This window comes from Macrotis lagotis, chromosome 4 (assembly GCF_037893015.1).
Source record: "Macrotis lagotis isolate mMagLag1 chromosome 4, bilby.v1.9.chrom.fasta, whole genome shotgun sequence".
NCBI lineage: Eukaryota > Metazoa > Chordata > Mammalia > Peramelemorphia > Peramelidae > Macrotis > Macrotis lagotis.
Window position 1 is genome coordinate 128846971 of NC_133661.1, and position 27981 is coordinate 128874951.

At 33.6% G+C, this 27981-nt stretch overlaps 1 protein-coding gene across 4 annotated transcripts in view; it reads right to left on the bottom strand.

Annotated features, from left to right (window-relative positions):
• The window catches only part of AGBL1 (AGBL carboxypeptidase 1), a 1019050-nt gene that overhangs the window by 326030 nt on the left and 665039 nt on the right, over positions 1-27981 (bottom strand). For all 4 annotated transcript variants that reach the window (XM_074234136.1, XM_074234135.1, XM_074234137.1 and 1 more), the window contains one exon: positions 12180-12343. In XM_074234136.1, the coding sequence (XP_074090237.1) occupies positions 12180-12343 (164 nt within the window). The remainder of the gene's footprint in view (positions 1-12179; positions 12344-27981) is intronic.

A 27981-nucleotide genomic window follows, 5' to 3' on the forward strand; every position in this document is an offset into this window, starting at 1 on the left:
GTGGTTGATTGATGGACCTCATCAAAAGCTCTTTGGGTTAGAGAATGGTTCAATCAGGAAGTCATAGAAGTGGTTCAAATATAATTATTTCAAAACTTCCATTTTTACAGGACTTCCTTTACACCATTCACTATGTCTCTGCTGGGTGCATATGTTGCTCTTAAAATAGTCAGATATGATGGCATATCCTGTTCTGATTAGAGCACATAATTGTTGTTGTTTTAACTAGCATTTGTATAAAGCTTAAGATTTACAAATAGGTTTTCAAATACTAACTCATTTTTATCCTCACAGCAACACTGAGAAATAGATTATTATTAGCTCCATTTTTACAGACGAAGAAATTGGAAGCATAGAAGATAAATGACTTGCTCAAGATCACAAAGTTTGTTTCTCAAACAGGGTTTTGAACTCATCTTCTAGATTCCAAGTTATACACTCTGTCCATTTCACAACTTGCTTTCTGCTTGTAACTATTATATTAAGGTAGGAGGAGTGATATAAGATTTGCTGACATTTATTAGACTACCAACTTGTGGCAGTTTTATTGAATGTATAGTTAAAAAATGAAGGAAGCAATGTACTTAATTAGGATGGGTATTAGAGACTCCTGACTCCAGGGCCAGTGCTCTATCCACTGCACCACCCAGCTACCCCAAAACATATGTTTATAATCCCTATATCTCAACTACACATCTAGTATTTATTCACTGCATAATATTGTGAACCTGTAGTTCCACTCTTTGATATTCTTATTATTATTGTTAGTGGTAATGATAACAATGACATCAGCAGCTATTAAGTTAGCATTCTAGGGTTTGCAAAGAATTTTATCTACATTTTATCCATAAAACTATATGGTAGGGTAAGCTATTTAGGTGTTATTATAATCCCAATATTAACATGTTAGGAAAATTTGTATTCTTCCCTTTACATCATCCATTCCCCAAGTGATCTTTTTTTACCAAGCTAAGAATCTCAAATTCTTTTCACCATGATGGTTAACTTTCTTTAAATTCTGCAGTTATTCAGTATCTTTGCTATAATGTGACATCTTGAATCAAGAACCTTAATTTTGATGTGATTTGACTAAGGGCAGAATATTATTTTGCTTTTCCTTAACATGATGTCTTTCTTAAAGCAACTAAAGGTTCAATTAGCTATTTTGGCAACCATATCACAATGGTGACTTAATTGATTCACACCTATTCTGTCTTTTACTAGTATATTTATTTTTTGAGCCCCCTATACAATAATCTATTTTACTCTATTAAATTTCATCTTATTAGATTTGTATCCAGTTTTTGCTCTGACAATGTCATTTTGGATTCTGATTCTGCCATCCAAAGGATTAGGTATCTTTACCAGCTGTGAATCATTGACAAATTTGATAAATATGCCATCTATGCTTGGTTCAAGCAGTACATCCTTTTGTACTTACTGTCTGTTGTCTGCTCTTATTTCCAACTCCACTCCATATAGGCCTTTCTAAAATCTAAGTTGATCAATGAGTTCCCTTTATATCTACATAGTAACCTTCTCTTCCCCTCCCCTCCTTCTTCTTCCTCTTCTCTTCTCTTCTCTTCTCTTCTCTTCTCTTCTCTTCTCTTCTCTTCTCTTCTCTTCTCTTCTCTTCTCTTCTCTTCTCTTCTCTTCTTCTCTTCTCTTCTCTTCTCTTCTCTTCTCTTCTCTTCTCTTCTCTTCTCTTCTCTTCTCTTCTCTTCTCTTCTCTTCTCTTCTCTTCTCTTCTCTTATCTCCTCTCTCTCTCATTTGATCCTTATATATATTTCCCATCTTGAATACTTTCCTTAAATAATTTTAATCCATGATATCTTTTCTTTTCTCTCTAAACCATTAGAAATCTGTTTCCTCAAATTCAAGATGCATGTTGGAGATTACTTATGTTCCTCATTTGCATCACAAACTCAAATATGAAGTTTCCCCCCATTTCTATTCAGGACCCAGTATTTTCTTCTTGGAGAAAATTAGGATTAGGTTTATAGTTCCCTCATTGCATTCCTACCTATTAAAGGATGAACTTTTCCTGAAGGCATGACAAAAAAACTAGCTACTTTGCTTTTGGCAGAGAGAGATACTTTAGACAGATGTTCAGATAACTCAAGTCTCCTGTCATTATTTTATCATGTGCCAAATTTGTGATTTACTTCCTACGCTATAATTGTTTCCTCATTCTGTCCAGGTGGTCTATAGTATACTATGCTTACAATATGGCTTCTGTTTCTGTATCCATTGATTTTTATCCAAATGCATTCCATTATTTTTTTCCCACTATTTTCCCTCTATTTTTCTCAAATGAACATATCTGCTTAATATACTATTTTGAAAATTAGACTCCACATTTTAACCTATTAAATTTCTTTGGAATAAATACTTTCTGAAGCATCTTCCAAAAAAGATCATATTCAACCATTTCTCATTGAAATCCATAAAATCTATAAAATCCATAAAATCTATGTATGTATTAGGATTTCAAGATTCTGCTTATTAATAATTAATTAATATATTGCAAACGCTCAATAATTAATTGTTGGATTGAACTGCATCTATTTATTATTACAGAAAGTCATTATTTTTATTGCTAGATTGTTTTTTAGTTTTCTCTAGTGTTTTTCTTTTTTTTTAACACTATTTACTATGGTATCTAACTTACTGAATATACAGCATCAATTTTTCCCCTACCCATTTCTTTTGAGATTAAAATAATTTTGATTATATTTACAAGATTGCAGCAATAATTCTTCCCATCTCTAATCTTCAACTGTTTCTTGTTAGTAACTAGTCCTACCTAAGCAAAAGAGTGTGTCTTGTCTATAAGTTATACCATGGCTCAAAAATTCAAATTTCATTGTTAGATATTAGCTGTTTAATTTCTAATTTTACTTTCCTCTTCTAAAGTTTTGTTCCCCTCTACTGGCATCAGTGGTTAAGAAAACAAAAATCTAATACCACTAAAGTCAGTTGCTTGCAAAAAAATTCATAATCATAACAGTTATATACTTGAAAAATGACTTTAAATTCCGACTGTACCACTTACTAGTGGTGAAATCATTAAAAAAAGATTTTCCTATTGAAATTCAGTTTCTTTAACTGAAAAATGAGGATAATGGTGCCTATAATAGCTACCTATCAGGATTATTTTTTAGACTCAAATGTGAACGCATGCATACCCAAAGTGCTTTGTAACCTTTAAAGTACCATATATTACTTATTTATATTATTATCAATAATAATCCTTCCTTGTAGATTTCTTCTGATAAAGTTATTTGTGCCCAAGTGAATCATTACAAGTAATTTCATTCCTATGAGCATCAGTGTCTGCAGACAGAAGAGAGATGCCCTTTCCAATTGTCTCTAGAAAGTTCATATATCATTTAGTAGGATGCTTAGATTGTATATTGTTCTAGTTCATGGTGTGCCATTGTGACTTATGCAAGAAAATTATACTGACTTCATTTATAATAGCCCTGTTCTACTCACATTTTATTTCTGAAATATTTGAATTATACCTTTCTATTTCATGTACAAACAATGCATGACAACAAATATAGGACATAGTCCATGACTCACAGTCAAGTAAAGAGGTATGAACCCCATATATGACAAACTCCTTTTTTAGTTCCTATTTGGAATATATGGTCATCACACAAATCTTTTTCACAGTGCTCAGAGCAACACTTTGTTTCTTGTCAAAGTAGTCAATCTCTTTGGTTTCTCATTACCAATACATTGATCATCTCTATGATGAAAAATAGAGGGAAATGTTACCTTGCATGTTACTCTACATATAGCAATGAGAAAAGTAATGTCATATGCTACATGATTTGTGTTTTTGGAAGCAGGTAGGTGGTAAAAATGGCTTGCTATCAAGAAGATCTGAGAATAAATCTAACCGCTGATATTTGCTTTATGTGTGAGCCCTTGTGAGTGGCTTGACCACTTGCTCAGATTCCTCAAATATAAAATGGGAATAATAAAAACCCCTTTCTCCCAGGTTTGTCATAATGATCAAATGGAGCAATATTGTTAAGGGGCTTAACAAAGTACCTGAAACATAGTAGAAATTGAAGAAACATTCATTTCCTTTTTTCTTTTATTTTTCTCTTAATTGCTTAGATTATATTTACAAAGTTCAAACGACTGGAGGAAATGAAGTAGAGGGAGATGACAACTTTCTATAGAAGAGTTTCATTATGGAGCAGCTAGGTGGTGCAGTGGATAGAGCGTGGGCCCTGGAGTCAGGAGTACCTGAGTTCAAATCTGGCCTCAGACACTTAATAATTACTAGCTGTGTGGCCTTGGGCAAGCCACTGGACACCATTGTCTTGCAAAAGCCAAAAAAAAAAAAAGAGTTTCATTGGCATTGTACCCAGCCACTTTCATTCCCTTACTCAACTAATTCAGAAGTCTGTATGGGAGATACATTGGATTGTTTCATCTTTAATTCTTGCATTTAGTGTCAACAGAAAAATTAAGACTAAATCATCCTGTAAAAAAAAATAGGCAACTTCTAGTGGTATAAAGTTGAGTAATAGAGAAGAGGTAGCAGGAAATAGTGAGGAATTATAAGATGAAATCCCTAGGAAGGTAGAATGATTTTTATCCTCTGTTCAGATATGCTGGTGGACTGCAAGTTGAAGAGATGAAATTTTTAATTCAACTTGATAAGCATTTATTAAGTTCTTATGATGTGCCATGCTGGATGGGAGAGATACAAAGATAATAACTAAAAAGCCCACTTATCACTGGCATTCCTTTAGAAGGAAGAAATATGAATATAGAGGAGAAAACCCTGGCCATTGGAGAGAATCAGGGAAGCCTCTTGTAAGAGTATGTGCTTGAGATGTTCCTTGAAGGAAGCATTCCAGGAGGCAGAAGTAAGGAGAGAGTGCCTTCCAATAATCAAGGAGGTCATGGGGGAAAACTGAGTAAACATATGGAAATGAGAGAAGGAATGTCCCATTTGGGAAACAGCATGGTCAGTATGGCAAGAACACAGAATCAGTGGGGAAAAAAAGATGTATAGCAAATTTTAAAAGGGTGTCTAGAACTCAAATGTGGAAAGGATTTAACAAACAAGCTTCAACATGATAAAAGTTTTGTCTCTTGTTGTCCATCTTAACAACCATCTCAGCCTCCCATACATACATACATACATACAAAAAGATGTAAAGGAGATAGGAAGTTCTGGAAAGAACTTTCAGGAAACTGACATCACCTTTCCTGTTATCCTCTGGCAGGTAATTATCTTAGTGTGCATAAGAAATCTGGTGAATTATATCTCATTTAAGGCATATTACAAGATTATTCAGAATATTATGTAGCCTTAATGTCAAATATTTTTAAATGCTATCCTAGTGCTTGAATTTTCTCCAAAGACTGCTAATGTTCAGCATCTCTTTTCCTTCCTTTTTCTACCTACAATTGAACCCTACTTCAAAACTAAGCTTTTTTACTTTAATTTGAACATTTTCCTCTCTATGCATTATTTTTCTTCTTCCTTTAGCATTTGAGATCTGAAAAGACAAGATAGTTAAAAGTGTTGACATTCATTCATTTCTACATCAATATCATACTATTCAGTTATCAATGTTGATGAAAAATGAAATCTTGAATCATAGACTCTCGTACAATACTGAAGATTCAATTTAGATAAAAACAGAAATAATCCTAATTTCAGTAATCAGAAGTGGTCTTAAATTCATTTTGTCTAGTTAAATCATGTTATAAATGAATAATCTGAAGACCAGAAAAAAGAAGTCATTTGATATAAGACCAGAGAGTTAGATAGAAGGAAAAATGTTGAGTCTAGGTCAAATATTTATTAAGAAATTAGCTTGTGCCAGGCTTTATTTACGCAAATGGTCAGCATAAATTAAGTACCATTGTAGGGTTTTGAATTCTAGCTTCTGACAATAACTTTTGTTATATCCTCTACTCAAAGCCCAATACTTCTTTATTTAGACATCTGTTAAAGGTCTTCTACTTCTTATTTTCATTCCTTTATTACTACATTCATATAACATGCAAATATGTTTCTGGCCTCTGGATTTTTATAGTCCCAACTCCTGGGTTCTTTCTATTTACTATTTTCTTCCATCCTCATCCTATGCTTCCTTCTCAGGATTTATTTAGTATCACAGAAATGTTCAGATTTTGTTTCCTGGAACAAGCCCAGGTTAAACAGGACTCTTTAAATGAGACTTTAAATGTAATCTGTATTTCCATGCTCTTCTGGGATAGGAGGCTATTATTAGATGTAGTTCTAAGATTCTTAAGCATGGATCCTGCACAATATCTGTGCCTTCTCATTTGGAAGGAACTCTATTAAACAGAGTTTCAAACACTGGAAAGCCATCAGATGGGGTATGGGGTAGGTGAACAATAGTACTGAGTACCCCAAATTAAAGGTCTGCTGGTATGCTAAATATAGCCAGTTTCAGCAAGTTCTTTTCTCAACTGTGAAGCTTTCTTAAGTCTTGTTATTCTATGATTTTGCTGACACTTGGTTCTGTCTCTACTTGTAGCTACTATGAACAGTTAATAGCATCACTACCGTATAAAGACATATCTGTTTTTTTTTATGTTCTTGTTACTGATTATCCTGATTGATTCTAGACACATATTACCATAATGTGTGAGATCAGTGAAGAATCCTTAATTACTTTTTTGGCAATAATAAGTTCAGCTAGGACAACCTTTCTAACTATATTGAAATTATTTGGTCAACAGTCAATAATTCACCAGATAAGTCTTTTACCCTGATTAGAGAAAGAATCTGGAAGAGTTGACTGAATTTCAACTATTTTGCCAAGTCTGTCTACCAAAGAATAAGGAAATGTAAGTTCACTTGTCTTTAGAAGAACCTTATTTCAATCCTAATCATCCTATGGGTGATTATTAATATCTTTGTGACTGACCTTGGCACCTCACTATGCCTCATTTTCCTAATCGATAAATTGAGAGAATTTTACTATATTAACTCAAAGAGCCTTTCCATCTCTAAATCCTTTCACAGAAAGTAGTGAAACAAATTATTCCATTAAAGTTTACAATTTGTGCCCTAGCCTATTGGCCATTTCCTAACTAGTTACTATATAAACAGAATATTTGTATAAACTTATGATGCTCCATCAGCCAGTGATGGTTCACATTTCCTGCTTTGATTAACTTTTGCTTTCTCTCTTATTTTTAAACATGTTTGATAAATTAATTACCTCTCTAGAAGGTAATTAGACTTTGAACCTTCCTGCAGGAGGTCTGACTCTAGAGTTCAATAATGGACACTAGGGTCAGAAGGCTTACAGGCTACTTAATAATATGAAAGCCAAAAGAATCAAACAAAAACAGAGAGAAAAAGATGGTATTCTGAAAATTAATGAAAAGCTGCTGAATTTCCCTAGACTGCCTGAGGAAAGCTATTTGAAGCTTGCCTAAATATTAAATGAATTCATTTAGTGTTTTCTCCTATTTGGGCAAATCTCAAAGGTTTTTAGTGGCCTTAAATTTTTGGAATATCAAGTGAAGAAATTGCTATTTGTAGAGGGAGAAGAAAGAATATAAATCATATTTGAAATCATTTTTCAACTGGAAGGAGCCATATATCTTTCTAAAATTCTGGCTTTCTATATAGATAAAATTAACCACAAGAGAACAAGTAGTTCAGGGAACCTGAATCAAGGAAAGGAAACCATAGTCCTAGTGGGCCACAAGTGGTAATCTTAATCCTGCTCCCTAAACAGATATGTAACACTGGATAAGCCAAATAACCTTATTGATCAAGTCACTAAGACTTCTTGCTCTTGTCTTGTACCACTTGTATAATGGGAGGCACATTAACTGACTTGGGTTATCATTCATAGAAAACTTTCATAAATACAAAATGATAATGTATATGCTAGATAATGAAAATGTTAGTTTCTTTTCCTTATAATTTATATCATAGGTTTTCTTGTTAAGATTGACAACTTCCTGAACAGGAATTAATTGCAGAGGAATGGCTCTATCTAGATCATCCATTTATTTTGAATAATAACACAATAATGAGCAGAGATATTTTGCCTAAAAAGAACTCATAAAACTTTTAAAAGATTGAAGTAGGTTTCAATTATATTTATCCTGATAAGAGATAGAGAGATCCTAGTCAGGTGCAATGCTCTGTAATAAGCTGGGTTGAAAAATTTGATTCAAGGTAGAGTTAAGGAAAAGGAGACTGAGAAATCAGATTACATTGATTTGGAAAAGTATATATGCTTTGAAACTTCAAGGCATCTTGAGCCCCAATTCCAAATCTTTACAAAAATATTTGCAATTTCTGATACTCAAAGTTCCATATAAATATTTGTTAAAGAATTACTAATTATTAACTCTTCAGTGTGACGAATGTGTCAGTTCTGCTTCACTAGATCTTCCTTGTTCATTGCATCAGTCACTGTGGGAGAGGGGTTGGAGAGGTGGGGGTGGGAATGTAGTATCCTCATTACTTATGGGGGAAAACTCAAACAATAAACTAAGAGGTCTCTGATGAAACTTCCATGCATTGGAATGCAAACACAATTATGCTTTTGAAGCTGTCTGTTTTGGAAAGTCCAGTGAGGAGTTCCACTAGATCTGAGGAGTATTCAACATGGGATTGAACGGAAACTACTGTCCCTTGAAAACTGAAAAGAAATCTGTGGTCGAATTCTTTTAAACATAAGAATTAATCCCATCTTTTTAATGTGCTGGTAATAATCTATACAATCCAAGAGGATATGCTGTAAGAATAGCTGGATGTTCTTCTCTCTTGATTTAAATGGAGTCTTAAGATTTCCTGAAAATTTAATACTATATGTGGTAGTGGAATTTTTTTGTCCTTCTTGTTGTCCCATGAAATTAAAGACTAGAAAAACAGTGGCCACATTCAGATGTTAAGAGAAACAGGGTAAAATGAAGGAATGATCATTTGAAATTGGGAGAAAATCCTAGAAAGTCTGAGAATACTGAGGTGTATCTGTAAATCTCTGCTTTTCTTATTTTAAAAGGAAGTGGGATTGTTCAGATGACCAAAAGCAACTAAAGGAACTCTACTGGAGAACAGCAAAAAGAGTAATTGAGGGGGAATAAGAACAGCAAAAGAGGGGCAAATATCAAGATGAACTGTGGCTGACTCTACAAAAATACTAAGAGACTTTAGAAGAGGCTTGTCAAAATATATAAATGGTACCTCTTGGAGAAATAGTTTAACATCCCTACAATGCATGCACAATTATTTCTGGGGATGAAATGAAAAAAAGGAAATGAAATAGAGGAAAATACTCTTTTGTTGGAGGAAAAAATCCTTTGGTGAGGTACACTCAAGTAGACAGAAAAGAGTTAGAAGGGAGGGTGTTTCATTTTAAGCTACAGTCTGTGAGTAAATAACCATGATTGCTGTCCTTTCTCTGGGCATGACAAATGGGGAAGATACTCTGTAAGTGCTGGCTAAATTCTAATCGCTTTTATGCCAAATGAGGCATGAAACCTATTGTCAAAAAACATGATGTCCGAAGTGTAGAGCAGCACTTTATCTTCCTAGCTGATTCCTCAGAGGTCTGAGCTAGCTAAGAGGGTTGGGATACTTCAACAATTGTACCCCAGGTCCCCTTTCAGGTTAATATGAAGGAAGTTCTATTTGGACAGTATGTTCTATTTTACAGAAGAAGTGATTTTTTTTTTCCTGAGTGATGGTGGGAACTCTATAGAGAAAGTTAAACTTCAACTGGGAGACATGCAGGTGGTTATATATCAGGGGTCTTTTCCTGTAAATCCTTTGAGAAATGTGCTGCATAACATCATAGAATATTTCCACCTCAGTTATTGGCCATTTGAGTGAGGATCCTAATGGTAATGAAATATCCTGGGGATAGTTCCCTCAGTTATTCTTTCATCTAACTTAAAAGGGAAAAAAAATAGTGTGTTGCTTAGAAACAAGAGAGTTCCAAACAGCTAACTATTGGTTTCAGTCTGATGACTGAGAAGTGACTCCCCCATATAGTAGATTCAAGGAAGTCGTTCACCAGAACATGTTTGGGTCAGGGACATTTGCATGCAGTTTTCTCTACTGCCAGGTGGTTTCCAGGTCCCAAGGGCAGCTTGTACTGAGGCTCTGATTCTGCTTCTTGTCAGTTGCCTTAAAATTCATGTGAAAATATCTTATGATGCAAACGTTTAGAAAAATAAGACAGAAAATTTCCCCCTCCCTTATATGCTTATGCTAAATCAGGAAATTTTCCTTCCTTCTTAGCCTCCTTGAGGCTCTCAGACTGATTCAATTGCACAAGTTGAACAACCACTCATTATGTATAAAATATCTGAGTCATTGATTAGAATAAGTGGGTTTCATAAATTGGCTCCCAGATAAAAGAGAAGAATAGCTATTGTGGGCTGCTGAATTGTATCACTTTATGATAGCCTGTGTTCTAGCCATCTTACTTGGTCCTTGACACTTTATTTTTCAGATTCATGTTAGAAACTGGGCTTCCTTGATAGATTTCTCTTGTTCTTCTTTACAGGTAACTGATCCTCACTGCATTGGGCACAGTCAGTTCTGCTAGAGGCAGCAGTGCCAAGCCTGTCCAATCTTTCCTCAATGAGCAAGAAGGTAGAAAACAAGTAGGGAATGCATGAAACTGAGACAACTTAGGAAAGGAGGAAAGGAAGAGACAAGCTGAGATATAAACTCTGACAGGTGGAAATGTTCCCTGTCAGAGGGAGAGGCTGACACTCCACAGTGATGGCAAACATGCCAATACATAGAAGGTGGTGAAGAAAACATGAGAAGAAATAGTCAGGTTCAATATTAGAAAGAAAGAAATGGATAGACATGTCCCCAGGGAGTAGAAGGACCCTGCTTTTCGGTTTTCTCCATAGCCTATAATCTAAATCAAGAAGTGTTGAGAGAGTTAATTAGGGTATTAAAGTAATTAGGTACAGAAGAAAACCAACCACATCTGAAGCATGTTGAATTTACACCATTCAATATTTGGAAGCTCTACTAAACATTTGCTGACAAGTCAATTTGGAGAAGAATCCTCAGCTGGGCAACTTGAATTAAGTCAAACAGAGGTTGAAACTAAGCTCTACTACCCACACACCCCCATCCTTAGTATTCAAACAAGAAATGATTGCTTGATTCTGTCTTCCCTGTAGGATATGAGGTACATAGTCCATAAACATTTATAAGCATCCACAATGTTTTAAGCATTGTGCTAAAAACAGAGTATACAAAGAAAGACAAAAGATAGTCCTTACTTTCAAGGTACTCATATTCTAATGTATATCATTGCAAAGAATTATATACAGACAAGCAATATACAGGATAATGCACAATTAATAATCTTTATAAATTCTCTAGTAGGATTGTTATCTTTTACTACATTTGCCCCCTTCAGTGGCCCTCGTCCCCAAATCCTCCCTGTACTCAACTTATATACACCTACACCAGGTTCTTTTGATTTCTTTCTATTTAAAAATGTCTCTTTCCCTCCTTAATAGCTTTTCTTCCTTCTTCACTGTAAAGGGAACTAAAAAAGTCACAAAATTAGTTAAGACAGTCTCTGTCCTAACAGAGTTTACAGAATGGCTAGAGATAAAATATGTACCCAAATAAATAGAAACAAAATAAAAGATAAAAAGATGCACAAAAGAGTTTATAATCCTTCCTTTCCCCTTTCATATTTTGTTTCCAACCACAATTATACAAACAATGATTTAACTTCTATTATGTGATAAGCATCTTGCTAGGTCCTGATGAAAAAAAAATGGGTAATAATGATATGGTCCCTGTCTGTACTTTATGAGTAAAAAAATTAAATTATGGAAATAACTATGAACAAAATAAAATATATATGGATAAAATAATTAACTAAACTTCCTCCAATTCTGTAGGTATCAGGATATAGTTAAAATAGAATAAATTTCCTAAGATTCTGTCCCTAGATATCCCCAAAGTGCTTCAAAGAAGAGGATCCCTTTAGATGGTTATTATATTCAATGTCATTTGAAAACCAAATTCAGGACTTTTATGATTTACAAAAATCTCTCAATCATCTTACCTCCAAAGAGTTCCTCACCCATTTATAAAGATAATCTTCACAGGAATCCAATTGGTTCAATTTTCCCAGTGATCCTGAACCCTTACCTGTGCAGCTGGTGTCCCAGAATATCCTCTCTGGCATCCAGGAGGGCAGAAGCTTGTGCCATGAACTGTGAACTACAAGTTAATGATTTGAGCTGCAGAAGGAGAAGGCCCAGGCAGAATGTAGCTCCCATTTCTTCCAGTTCATGTGTTCCCAGTTGTAGACCCTGCCAATGAAACACATCTATGGATGAATGATATATGAAAGAAGTGTAAACTGATATAAATTTTTAGATTGTAATGCCGACTCCTAGGTTTCCTTCTTAGCTAAGAAATTAATCATTTTATAATATGTTTAAACTAGATGCATTATAAACTTTGTCTGGAATCTATTGATGTATTCAGTTACAAATGCCATTCGATAGAATACAAGCTTATGGAAGGCAAGAAATATTTTTTTCTGTTTTATCTTTACCTAGACTTAGAGTCTAGAACAATGCATCACAAGTTATATTATGTAATAAACGTTCATTGAAATGTATAGGGTTACATTTGCAATAAAAGGCATCTCCTAATCTAAAGGAATCGACAATTTCTTGGAGGAAGAAATGAAGACTAAAGAAAAATAAAATAAGTCATTTTCTAAACATAAATGATTAAAACCCCAAAATGTTAATATACAGCCAAATACTCTTTAAATAAAAATATTTACAGTTCAATGCTAAGCCAAATGAAGTGGAAAAGATAAAGATTTTTTCAAAAAAGAAAAATGTTATTTGAGAGAAATCAGTAATTGGAGTCTGAAGAGACTTATCTGATGCTGCTATTCATTTGTGTTTGACTCTTTATTAACCCAAGGACTATAGTGTGATGGGATTTTCTTGGCAGAGATACTGGATTAATGACCATTTCTTTCTCCAGTGGATAAAAGCAAGCAGAGGTTAAGGGGATTACCCAGGACCACCTAGCTAATAAGTACCTGAATCAGGATTTGAACTCAGGTCTTCCAAAATTCAGTCAGTTTTCTATCCACTGAACTACCTAGCTGCCTTCTTTAGTTAATAATAATAATAATACTAAAAATACTACTAAAATAACAACACTTATATGGAATATAAACATACTATGTTCCAGGCACTGTCTTAAGAACTTTACACATACCATTTTATTTGATCATCACAACAAACCTGGGAAGAAGGTACATTAACATTTCCATTTTATAGGAAACTGAGGTAAGCAGTGGTTAAATGACTGCTCCAGGTCATACAGTTAATAAGTGTTTGAGGCTGAATTTGAACTCAGATATTCCTGAGCTCAGTGTTCTAACTACTATGTCACATTGCTGCCTCAGTAAACATTTATTAAATGTTTATTATATGTAAGGCATGGTGCTAAGCATTGGGAATACAAAGAAAGGAAAAAGATAATCTCTACTCTCAAGAAGCTCACAATCTAATGGGGAGACAATATGCAATTATATACTATCATCTATCTGTTATCTATGTAGAATAAACTGGAAATAATAAACGGAGGAAACATATTAGAATTAAGAGGCCTGGGAATGGTTTCCTATAAGGAAAGGTTTTATCTGGGATCTAGAGGAAGTCAAGGAAGACAGGAAGCAAAAATGCTTTATGGAGGAGGAGATGCTGGGAGTAAAAGGAGTTCACTTCTGCATATGTAGTAGAAAGATATTGGACAAAGAGAAAAGAACTCTGAGTGCTTGACTGGTTGTCCTTGGACAGGCTATATAATTTCTATATAATTTTCAGAATTTCTTAGATCATAGCAGGTTTACAGTCTGAGAGTTTGAAGGTATCTTACAAGATATCTAACACCATCCATGATGGAAAACAAACAGAAAAGTAAACAAATAAAAAAATATTAAATGATTTGCCACTGGTGGCAAACTGGTAGTAAATGGAAGTGATGGGATTTGAACCCAGATTTCTTGATTACAAAGCAAGCATGCTTTCCTTTGTTTCCTATGTAACAAAAATTAGAAATGGGAAGAATTTTAGATATTATCTAGTCCAAATGCATCATTTAACAGATAAGGAAACAGAGACTTCTAGAGATAAAGTAATTGAAACAAATCCATAAAGAAAATGAATAATTGACACACAGAGGTAGACTTCAAGATTAGGTCTTGACTTCTTTCCTCTCTACCATATCACTTCCTTAGTCTGTAAAAGTTCACTCAGAATCTAAAATCCACATTAATGATACCTTCTAGATCTAACTCACATGTATGCCTAAATTTCACATGTATGTAAGTATGTCTAAATAATTTAAAAGAAGAAGAGTCAAACAAAGGCAAACTTTAATCTTCAAATTATACAGAATTAGAGATGGTCTTCTGGGAGGAAGATGATGGGTGTGAAGAACGAGAGGGGGGAAAAACTCAAGTGGTCTAGATGGGACAATGAATAGATTTAATTTATTAGAGCCCCAAGTTAAAGTGCAGTTTGAAAGTCAATTAAGCAATTGAATCAATACTAAAGGATTTAAAGTTTATGAATGGTAACTTGAATTTGCTATGAGAGGAGTTTGAGTCATTGAAATTTTCATAAAAAGGTTAGTGTTGCTGGCTAGATAAAACTTAAGGAAAATGCTTCTTGCTACTGGGAAAAAAAGATAGAAATAAAGAATTGCTGATGACAGGTAGACTTGGTGGGAGTATGTCACAAAATGTTCATATATGATGTGACTGGTACCTACACTAAACCATGACTGAAAACAGTGTAGTTTGGAAAATAAATAGGAAACTGAGTGTATATGTGAATGGGAAAGGGAACTAAGGCAAATTATATGTCACCAACCCAGATATCAACTTATTTAAAATCTTTTAGAATTGCCTGAACTTAGAGAGGTTAAGTGACTTGCCTATTATTCCATTGTTACTTAGTATCTGAAGTATCTGAAGAGATATTTAAAATTCATTCTACAAGGATCCAAAACTAATACGCTTTCTACTCAGTCATGCCATTTCTTAAAGACAAATTAAAAGGATAAAATTATTCCAAATTGTTTACATTGTTTGGCTCACTAAGAGCAATTAATCTCCCTCTCTTCCCCTCCCCTCCCCTCCCCTCCCCTCCCCTCCCCTCTCCTCCCCTCTCTCTCCAGCTCAGTTCTCTCACACTTTAGGTGGAATAGCAGAAAGTTAATGTCAAGATCTAACTTGGTGTCTGAACAAGTTCTTCCCATTTGAGGGGACCAATGTTTCAGAAAAGTTCAGTTGGATTACATAAGCAAAAACTTGTAAATTTTTTGTTTCTACACTAATATGACACTTATACTATATAAATATTTCCTGATTGATTGATATTATAAACATGAGTCAGAATAAAGTATCTCATTCCTCTTAGCCTTTGGGAAGTCAAAGACATTGGTGATGATAGTCACCAAAAACCTTTTACATGGGGAGAATCTTGAATTTAATAAAACTATCTAGATTTGGGGAGTTAAAAGTGCTCAAGATTATTTCATCAATTTATATATCTGTTTTACTACATGTTTTGACACCTGTTTTCCTGAGGAAACAGTTCTAGGGAGGGTCTGGTCTTCTGTAAACAACAGTAGTAGGAGGGGAAAGATAGATGTTTTACAAGTTCATGTTTTGCGGTCAATAGAAAGAGATTACATTTAAAAATTCCAGTCAGTTAACAATATCCCTAAAATGTTTTCCAAGTGATAAAAATCAATGGCCTTACTTAAAAATGAGTTTCTTGTCTCAGATGTGTCTCATTTTTTCCTCCACGCTCTTACTATTTATTATCTTTGATGACTCATTATCATTAATATTTTGATGAATCATTGTCTTCAATGCAGCACTGTATCCATCTTTGAATATTGTGATTCAGTTATATCCTCCCATCCTGTGTTATTCTTATCCATGTATGTATGCCTTCTCATGACTACTCCATAACAGATTCACCCAATGCACCTCTAGGTCATTTAGTATTCCACGAGTGCTAGTGGAGCATTCAGAGGGTCTATCAGCAATTTTGTTTTATTACTGGGCTAAGTTTTGTTAAGTGCTAAGGAAATCAATTTCTTAAGTAAAAATATAATAATTTCAGTGAACCTGTTTATTATATCAGTAGCCATATCCATGATACTCTAATGCAACTACTTCACAAATATATATACCTATTTCTAAAAGGAACTAGAGTGCAAGATATGATTTGATTAAGAAAATCCATGGCTTCTTCCTGGGGCAAAAATTCAAATGAATCATCTTCATATATACCAAATCCTGCTACCAACCCCAAACATTACTACAGCAACATTTTTTGCATAACAGAACAATTTCAAGAACCTCATGATGGCTCAATTATTTCAGCCAATGTTTAACCTAATTTTTAAATTGAACCACAATGGAAATATGTGGGTATTTTATTGGAATGTTTATAAGAGTAATTACATTGAATGCAAAGAAAAGTCAATTACAACTTTTCATTGGTTGTCAGAAAATATTATTTATCTTGCAAACTTCATTTTATGAAGGAGTTAGTGACCACCCAGTAAAAAAAAAATATTTTAAGGGATATTTAATGAGAGTTAGAAAATGATGGATGATTTCACACCTCTCAGACTGGCCAATATGACCAGAAAGGACAATGATCAATGTTGGAAGGGATGCAGGAAATCTGGGACACTAATGCATTGTTGGTGGAGTTGTGAACTCATCCAACCTTTCTGGAGAGCAATCTAGAATTATGCCCAAAGGGCAACAAAAATGTGCATACCCTTTGACCCAGCAATACCACTACTGGGTCTACACCTTAAAAAGATTATGAAAAAAGGGTAAAACTATCACTTGTACAAAATTATTTATAGCAGCCCTGTTTGTGGTGGCAAAAAATTGGAAATTAAGTGAATATCCTTCAATTGGGGAATGGCTTAATAAACTGTGGTATGTGTATGTCATGGAACACTATTCTATTAGAAACCAGGAGGGATGGGAATTCAGGGAAGCCTGGAAGGATTTGCATGAACTGATGCTGAGCAAGATGAGTAGAACCAGAAAAACACTGTACACCTTAACAGCAACATGGGGGTGATGGTCAACCTTGATGGACTTGCTCATGCCTTCAGTGCAACAACCAGGGACAATTTGGGGCTACCTACAATAGAGAATACCATCTGTACCCAGAGAAAGAATTATGGACTTTGAACCTTTGACCAAAGACTATTACTGTCAAATTAGAAAAAAAAGTTATAATATTATTGTATAAATTTACTACCTTATACTTTATTTTTCTTCCTTAAGGATATGATTTCTCTGTCATCACATTCAACTGAGATCAATGTAGAGCATGGAACCAATGTAAAGACTAACAAAATGCCTTCTGTGGGGGTTTGGGGGAGGGAAGCAATAATGGCAGAAAATTGTAAAACTCAAAATAAATAATATCTTTCTTTTAAAAAAAGGGGGTGACTAGGTGGTGTAATGAATAGAGCAACAGCCTTGGAGTCAGGAGTACCTGAGTTCAAATCCAGCCTTAGACACTTAATAATTACCTAGTTGTGTGGTGTTGAGCAAGCCACTTAACCCCATTGCCTTGTAAAGAAAAATGCTGTCCTTTGCCTTGACAATTATAGAAGCACTCTAAAACAACACCAAAAACAAGCAAAAATCATATTCTGAGTGATAGATACTGGATTTCCTTAATTGAAGATATTGACCTGCCTCAAACTTAATATCTGTGAGAAGTTGAGCAAGTCAACTAACCTCTCTCAGTCTTAGCTTCTTCATCTGTAAAATGGTAAAAATAGCATTTTAATCTCAAGATAGTTGTGTGATCCAAAGAAGATAACATATATAAAATAATTGTACCACCCTAATTCTCCATATCAATCCTATCTATTGTTTCTATGCCACTTGTATATACTGAGATGAATTATTACATAATTGGAGATTATGTAGTGAATAATAAACTGGCTTGGAACCTTCTAATTGTGAACCTAGATAAAGCACTGTCAAAAAAAGTGAGCTTGGAATCAGGAAAACCTGAGTTTAAATTCAGCATCAGGTATATATTAGTTGTGTGACTCTAGGCAAGTCACTTACCTACCCTATCTACCTGAGTTTTCTCAAATATAAAATGTTTGGGGATACTAATATTAATATTTCCTAAGGTTGTTTATGAGGATCAAGTCAGATAATAATTACAAAGTTCTTGTCACAGTGCCCTTCCTGTTTCCCCAGGAAGATCTGAGTTCATGATGTGACATACTAGCCATGTGACACTTGGAAAGTCATATAAAATCTCAGTACTCTAGGCAACCAAGACTCTAATAACAGAGAAAGAGTGCCAACCTACTTGGATAGAAGGAGCTTTCTCACCCAGAAACTTTCCAAATCTAGTGAAATCATAGGACAAATTCCTATCTCTAAACCTTGTACATATTATCATTGAATAAATATTTGATTAATTTTATTTAATTTTGCAAGCATATATTAATTTCCTATTGTCTGAAAGGTATTATTACTATCATAGGTACCAAGAATATAAAGATAAAAAAATACCTCTGACTTCAATAAATAATTAACAGGGGAGATGAGAGGGTCAGGTCTACACTATAAATCCAAATCTGGTATGAATATAAATAAATTGTAATAGGGATTTATTGACAAAATAAATAAAGATGCAATAAGACACATGCACAAATATTCTCAGAAGTATTAAACTTTGGGGCAGCTAGGTGGTGCAGTGAATAGAGCACCAACCTTGTAGTCAGGAAGACCTGAGCTCAAATTTGATCTCAGATACTTAATACTTAGCTGTGTGACCATGGGCAAGTCAACCCCATTGCCTTGCCAAAAAAAGAAGTATTAAAAAAATTGACAAATTAGTGTACCAATGTGGAAATATCTAGCAAATAGTAATATAGAATTGGAGCTCTGAAGAGATATAAAGGCCCAGATATGAGTACCTGGACATCTTCATAGGCATTGGATTTTTTCCATGAGAACTAATGGAATCATCTAAAGATGGTTGAAAGACAAGATAAAAGAGAAGATGGCCTAGGTACATTTTAGGGATACTTATGAGTAAAGAGTAAGACATAGATGATGATGATGATGTATCAATTGAAAGTAAGAAGGTACAGTTGGAATAGCAATTAGAAAACAGAGAAAATAGTGTCATGGAATTGAATAGAAGAGAGAGAATTCAGGAGGAGAGGTCAATTAATGGTCTTTAAAGCTGCAAAAAAGACAAGAAGAATGAGTAATTAGAAAACACAGTCAGTCCTAGGATTTAAGAGATCATTTCTCACTTAGAGAGAGCAGCTTTAGTAGGGTCCTGGGCATAAATGTTAAATTGCAATGAATCAAAAAGTAAGAAGTGTTTAAGAAGTGAATTTAATAGGGTTAAGAGGTTTTTTTCATATTTTTTGTTTATATAAAGAAGAATAAATAGGAGATCATAAGTTAAAGGAATTATAAAGCCAAGGTTTTTTTTTAAAGATGTTTTGCACATTTCCAAAAAATCAGTAAAATAATAAAAATGATTCTTAGAGACTGAAGATTAGAGAAATTGAGACCATGTTCAGGAAAGCAAAGTTGCCAAGGAGAAAGGAGAAGATGATGATTTGGACACAAATAAAAGACTGTATTTTTAGATGACAGAAAAAAGGAAGAGAGATTAAGAGACGATGTAAAATATGAGTTTCTTGAGATCATGTACTCCCTTTTGCCTTCCTTTGTGTCTCCAGAACTCAGTAGTATTTGAAATGTACAAAGTAGACTTCAGCTTAGAGAAAACAGGAAGGAATAAAATCAACAGCAACAATAACAAGTAATAATAATTGCCATAGTAGTAATCACCATTTATATAGCACTGTTAAGGTTAAGAAAGAACTTTACAAATATTGTTTCATTTTATCCTCACAGTTTCCCTAGGAAGTCAATGCTATTATCTCCATTTTATTGATGAGAAAATTGAGGCAGACATACCGTTCTCTGAGGATAAAATATTACATGTTTACAAAGCATTTTGGTTTTCAATGTTTTTCAAACATTATTGTTCTTAATTATTAAGTTAAACAATTTGTCCAGGACAAAGCCATTAGTGAGCACCTAGGGATATAATTGAACCCAAGTCTTCCTAACTCAGTGCTTTAAACATTGTTACCTAGCAGCATCCCAAAAGATGACGTAGGAGGTTAGCAGGAGTGGAGAGGGAGGTTGAAAGATTTAGAACATCCACTGTTGGGAATGATCATACAAAAAAAAATCACATAAAGAGTCAATCAAGAAAAAAATAAAAGAACTGCCATAGTGTTGTGAGAACCCAGTTAAGATTTTTTTTATAAGACACGTAATTTCATTTGGGTAAAATGTTCCAAGTGATGAGCTTCTTTTACCAATTCAGATCAGCAAATTTTCTGGAAATTGAAATTTTATAATCTTATAAAACTACTTGGGAAACTGAAAAGATAAGTGATTTACCCAAGGACATGCAGCTAATATTTGCCAAAGGCAGGACTTTAAACTACATCTCTCTGTCATAAGGTGGGATCTCTCATGGGATGTTGTTTAAAATGCATTTAGATAAAACAATTTATAGATGATCCAGTTAGCATAGTTGTTTGGTGTTGTTTTGTAAAAATGAGTATGAGTAGAAAAGGAGGGGAATAGGCATAATATAAGGTTGGAATTTATCCAGGAATAAACTATAAAATGATAGGATTGGAGAGGGAAAGGTATTCAAGGGAAATAGACAGGACATATTGACCTGATTACAGTGTATAGAAAGTATGAGAACCCCAAAATAAAGCTGGATCAGGAGTGGTAGCCTGGGATAATTGTTATGGATAAAGTGATTGGAGGTAAGACAAGTAAAAGACTAAGTGAATACATAAATAGATTACTGGGTTTTTCTTTAAATTTATGTAAACATTACTTTAGTGAACATAATACCCAAGATGATGTTTTCTGTAATACTGCTTTTTGGAGTAGTTGTTATTTTTGTCATCATTCGACATGCGTTGAACTCCTGTGAACAACTTGACTGTCCTCTGAGGATAAAATATTACATGCTTATGAAGCATTTTGGTTTTCAGTGTTTTTCAGATATTATAGTTCTTAAGTATTAAGTCTCATGACTATCTAAGAAGACAGAAACTAAACATGTTCTTTTCTCTATTTTACAAATTTTAACATCGATCTTTCTGACTCTGAATCTAGAACTCTGTTTTCTATGCCCAAATGCATCTCAATATTAAAAAAAATACCTGAGGAAACATTTTTGATAGGATAGCAAAATCATAGGACAATGATTGCATGCCTTCACATTTTCAAAAGTAAATGTGATAAGTGGCATTGATTATTATAGAGGATATTGTTATTATAATTTAGTTGTTATTTTTTGGGGGGTGACATCTTCAAAGAGATTAGTTGAAGTCATTTGCATGAAAGGTTTGATCTAACAAAATGACTATACAAATCCTGAAAAAAATTTTCAGATTTGAACTAGTTAAAATATTTTATTTGTCCCATAGGGTTAGTATTGACCCATCTACATTTGCCAAGGTCAAATATTGCAATTCTATCATCTATTTGTAGCAGAAGAAAGAACATGAATCCTAGTACAGTGCCCTACAAATTGTGGACACATCAAAATTATTGACTACTATTGTTGCTTTTCATAGAATAACCATCCACAGGTCACCATGAAAAGCACATGAAATGAGATGCATAATCTACTCAATTTCATGGGCATTCTGCCAAATTACCTTTAGGCTCACTGCCTGATTTCCATTAGATTTAGACTAATTTCTTTTAGGTCTACAGGTCAATGCTTATTTTCTTGGTTGGAATAACTTCTCTGCTACTCCAGTCTAGGAGAAGATCCAGTGATGAACTGACCTTCCCCAGATCTGTCAATGCAGATGAATAGAGAAACTTCAAGTTACTTTTCTGTGACTTTAAAGACTTAGAACATTTGAAAATTTAAACAGGTTTGGGGAAACATTCAAGTTAGTCTTTAAACTTCACTTAAGCTTGCATCATCTTGATACAAATCTAATTAAGAAGCAAAGATTAAGTCAATTCATCCATGCAGATAAGTAGACTGTAATGGGAAGCAAAGAAGAAAATGAGAGGGATGATGGTTAGACTCCCTCAGCTTTGCTACTTATCCACACCATCAAATGGACTTTAATGCCTTCATGCTGAGGACAAAATCAATCATGGAACATTTTGGACTCTCTACCATGCTCCACCTGATGGGCTGCTTCAGCAAAAAGCCCTTTCTCTGCCTATTATTTCACCATTTCTTCAGTCTCACCTTCCAAATTACTAACAATTGTTTTCTTACTAACAACAAAAAAGCCTTTACATATATATATATATATGTGTGTGTGTGTGTGTGTGTATATATATATACATATACATATATATATATATTGAGAAACATCAAGGCTGATAATGTTTGTTGTATTTTAAATATGTCTTTCATTTCTTTGCTGAGCCATCTATGAGTCTGTTTCTTGGTAAATTTTCAGAATATTCACATTTTTCTATAAATGAGTTTGAATGTGAATGAGGGTCCTGATATAGTGTTATGGAGAACACACAGTGAGGTACCAAGAAGTCACTTTTTTGCCCTTATAGTGAATTCAAGAAATGGATTTTTAAATTCAGTTTCTATTCTATACAAGCAAATGCCCTTTAAAAATAGCATTTTATTAATATCTTTTGTTTTTATATCACCTGAATTTCACAATATATTCCCTTCCTTCTTCCTTTCTTAGAAATCTGTCTCATAGCAAAGAAGGAAAAAGGTTTGAAGTAGGGAGAGAAACAGTTAATAAAAATTAAGGAATATGTTTAAAGTCTGACACTGTAAACAATGTTCCACATTCCTTTTTCAAGGTAATAGGAAGAAGGTAGTACCTTCTTATATTAGTTCTTTGTGACCAGTCTCTATCATTCTATGTCTAGAACATTCAGTTTAGATTAATTTTATTCATGTAGCCATCATGTCAATTTTTATTTTTCTGCTTATTTTACTTTGAATCAGTCCATATAAGTATTCTCCTCTCTACCATATTCTTCCCTTCAAATAATAAAGCAAAATTGTATTATAATAGTGAATAATTAGCCATCCCACCCAGACACTATATGAACACAATTATAAAGTTCTCCTCACCCAAATAAAGTTAGATGTAAATAATTGGAAACATTTCAAATGCTCATGGATAGGTCGAGCTAATATAATAAAAATGACAGTTCTATCCAAATTAAATTACTTATCCAGTGCCATACCAATCAAACTACCAAATAACTACTTTCCTGAGCTAGGAAAAAAAGTAACAAAATTCATCTGGAGCAACAAAAGGGCAAGAATAGCAAGGAAATTTATGGGAAAAATGTAAATGAAGGCATTCTAGCTTTACCAGATCTAAAACTGTACTATAAAGCAGCAGTCATCAAAACTGCCTGGTACCAGTGAAGAAATAGAGTAATGCATCAGTGGATTAGGATTGGTTCAAAAGAAACTGCAGTAAATGACTTCAACAGTGTACTATGTGACAAACCCAAAGTCATCAACATGTGGAATAAGAACTCACTGTTTGACAAAAATTGTTGAGAAAACTGAAAAATAGTATGGCTAAAACTAGGCATAGATCCACATCTCACACTCTATACCAAAATAAGGTCAAAAGGATTTAGATATAAAGAGTGATACCATAGATGAATTAATAGACCCAAAAAATTAACTTTTATATCTATCTGATCTATGGAAAAGGGATACGTTTATGAACAAACTTGAATTCAGAGCACATTATAAACTGCAAAATGAATGATTTTGACTATATAAAATTTAAAAGTCTTTGCACTCATAAAATCAATGCTACCAAAATTAGAAGAAAAGCAGAAAGTTGGGAAATGACCATTACAAGCAGGAGTTCTGATAAAGGTCTTATTTCTAAAATATATAGAGAATTGCATAAAATTTACAAGATCACAAGTGATTCCCCATTTGATAAATGGTCAAAGGAGATGAACAGTTTTCAAATAAAGAAAATAAAGCTATAAATAACCATATGAAAAAATGCTTCAAATCACTATTGATTAGAGAAATGCAAATTAAAACAATAATGAGGTATCATCTCACATCTATTACATTAGCAGATGAGAAAAAGGGAAGATGATCAAAGTTGGAGAGTTTGTGGGAGGATTGGGACATTGATGCATTGCAGGTGGAGAGCAATAGAGAACTATGCCCAAAGAGCAATAAAACTTTTCATACCCTTTGACCCACTAATTCCAATTCTAGGACTATATCCAGAAAAAAACTGTAAAAAAATGGAAAAAGTCATTCATGGTCCAAATATTCATAATAGCCCTTTTTATAGTGGCAAAGAATAGAAATTGAGGGGATACCCATCAATTGGGGAATGACTAAACAAGTTATGGTGCATGAATACCATGGAATATTATTATTGTTCTATAAGAATCCATAAATGGTCAAACTTTAGAGGAGTATGGAATGACTTATGGGATTTGATGCTGAGCTAAAGGAGAATCAAGAGAACAATATACACATCAACAACATTATGAGATGAAGAACTTTGATGGAAGCAATTCTTTTTGATAGTCCAGAAAGCTAGGACAATTGTGTTTGACTGGTTATGGACTATATTATCCCCAAACAGAGGAAGTAAAGCAAAACAAAACAAAACACAGAGAAAATTAAAAAATCCTTCCAAATCTGAGGAACACATCATAAAAGTTACCTCTTATGTATCTCTTTTCCTTAATTCTAATTCCTCATGCCAAAGTTTACTAAATTGTAAATATGTTTAACAAAATATGTATGTAAAGTGCTAACTTGACTATTCCAAGTTCAGGGGAGGGGATGGGAAGGTAGGGTGGAAGGAAATCTTTTAACTTGGAAATATACATGTACAAATGGCTGAAAATAAATAAATAATATATAAAAATAAATAAATAAATAAACAGTGAATTTAAAATAATCCCTCAACAAACAAGCCATCCCTCAACAAACAAGCTTATCTTTTCTCCATTATTTTGTGGCCAGTAGAGCATATCTAATTTGATTTTATATGCTTTTCCACATTTCCTACTTCATTTCTATAGTCTTAGAAACCAAATGGACCTACCACTCACCTGCTAAAACCAGTCATCTCACAGAAGGCAGTATTTCAAGGGTTCTCACACTGTGATAAGCACTTCACAGTGGATAACCACAACATGATCTCTTCCCCTCCCTAGGGGTGTTTATTTCTGTTGACTACATGTCATCTATAGCAAATATAATGTGCACCTGTTCCAAATTAAGAACTATTACACAAAGGAATTGGGGAATTCTCTGATTAGTTTTCCCCACTTTTCAAATGTTTCTTTCCCCTAAAGTTTAATTTTTTGTTTTGTCTGATAGAGTAAATATGGACATTGTGGGGCATTGTGCTCAACCTAGACACTTAAGGAAGATCAAAAGTTAAAAATCATCTAGTCTAGAAAATAAGCTTAAATGAGGTAAGAAAAGATATTTAGTTTTTGGTTTCTTTATTTGATTATTTTTTAAAGTTGGGAGACATACGTTTAATGGATAGAAAATAGAATAATTTTGTGCCTGAATGAATAAGATGAAGAAATGTGCAGAGTAGGAAAATGAGGAAAGTCCAAGAAGTCAAAGAATAAGGTTTTCTTATATGGGGCTAAAAAAGCAAGCATAGATTATAAGTAGATAGCCATAGGTATAGGGTTAACCCCTGGGAGGAAAACCAATTTATTACTATTCTTTAAAGTCTGGTTCATTCCTGTTTAAAGACATTTTGTGTTATAGGATACATCATGCTGAAGTCTCTAAATCCTGAATCATCTGAGAGTCTAGAATTCACATAATTCTGAACTAAGCAGGCTCAGTTCACTTATAATATACAAAGGTGTTTAATAAATACTTTTTTAGATTCAGATTAGATTGCTAAGGCCTTCCCTTGCTGTAATTCTTATTATCTTAAGAGATGATCATTTAAAAAAGCTGAGGAATGATAAATTTAATCAGCAGATGGTTGATAATTTTGAATGCTCCAGAATAGTTAAGATAATGGGTTATATCAGTGTCAACCTTTGAGAAAGTTGATACTAGAATAATGGATACCAGATGATAAGGAGTTGAGGAGTAAGTAGATGGAGGAATAAAGCATCAACTAAACTTCAAGGAGTTTAGTGGTGAAAAAGAAATGCAAAAATATAATAGCCTAAGATTTTAAAGAGGGATTTCATTTTTTTAGAAAACTGAATACCCGTTCATAGCTTGAAGGAAGCAATAGAAAGGAAGCAACTATTGAAGATAAAAGAGAGAATAGTTGTACTTTTTTATCTAGCTCTAGTGATCATATAATCCAATTTCTTCTCAGAGAGAGGGAGATGAAATACAGTATGGTAAAATATGTTTAGAGGTGGTAGAGATCTGAATCCCTTCTGAAGATGGAGAATTATTGTATTGACATGTAATGGAAGAAAACTGAAAGCATTTAATGTCGCTTGATCTTTTTAATAAAGTACAAGAACTTTATAACTAGGAGGAAGAGTATTTGGATTGGCATAGGGGACTTTAGGAATATGGGAATTATTTAGACCTATAGCTATAAGGAATATAAAATAGGGAAACAAGAACAAAGGATAGAAGGGATTGGTAAGTAGCTGTGAGCTTTGGCAGTGTGCATTTGGAGTGTACTCTGTCATCTTGGGCTAATATGACCTTCCCTAGGATGAGGAATAAATATAAAACTTCAGGATGGAGACTAAATAAAGTAGAAATAGTAGGACATCAAAGGATTTAGAGAGTTTAGAGAACTAAATAGTTAAATGAAGAAGTGGAATGAGAATAGCTGTAAACAGAAAAATACTTAGTGAAGGGGGTGCTATATTGACAAAAAGTAGGGTAGAATTGGTTACATATAGATATGAAAATGAGATCTTGGAGGGAATTAAGTGATACAATGAATAGAGCACTGGTCCCTAGGCAATTTTCTTTACCAAGACTGCCTAAAAAATATCCTGGAGGTATAGCATTCTGAAGTGATATATATGATAGTCGATGATCAGCCAAGCTAGTAAATAAAACTATGCAGAATGGTTGCTGTAATTTAAGATGGTCAAAGTAAAAAAAAAATGTTCTTACATGTGTCATCAATATGAATGTTTTGAAATTACTTAAAATGATTGTAGGAGGAGTCAGATTTTGGAAATTATTTTTGCATAGGGCTTATTAGCACATAGTTAACTATGAGAGGAGATTGGCTGTGATCTCTTTTTGTGTCCCCAGTACCTAGCAAATACTATAAATATTTAATTAATAATAATTATTTAAGCAATAAACTTAATAAATGCTTATTGATTGATGGAAACAAATGATAGAACAATAATAATAAGCTGATGATGATTGACATAGATATTATTCTAAGTTTTGTAAATCATTTTCCATGCTATCATATTTAAGTTTTATAATAACATTGTGAGGTGACTCAGCTATTACTATTCCCATTTAACAGAGGAAAGTAAGTCTTAAAGAAATGAATTGATTTCCTAAATTCAAAAGTATCTGAGGAAATCTTCAAACTTGAATCCTTCTGAACAAAAATATAATGTTCTATCTCCTATATCACTCTACATAAACTACTTCAGAGCCATGAAATACATTGTATAAGCCAAGCAAATCATTGTTTTTCTCATTTATATCATCTTTTTTATTTAGTGACATTCAGATAAAGATGTTCCTGGAACAAATTATTATTGTTACAACAAATCTTTTATGTTTAATGTTTGATAACTATTTCTTAAAATTTTCTCTGCACACAAGAAGATTCATTCTGC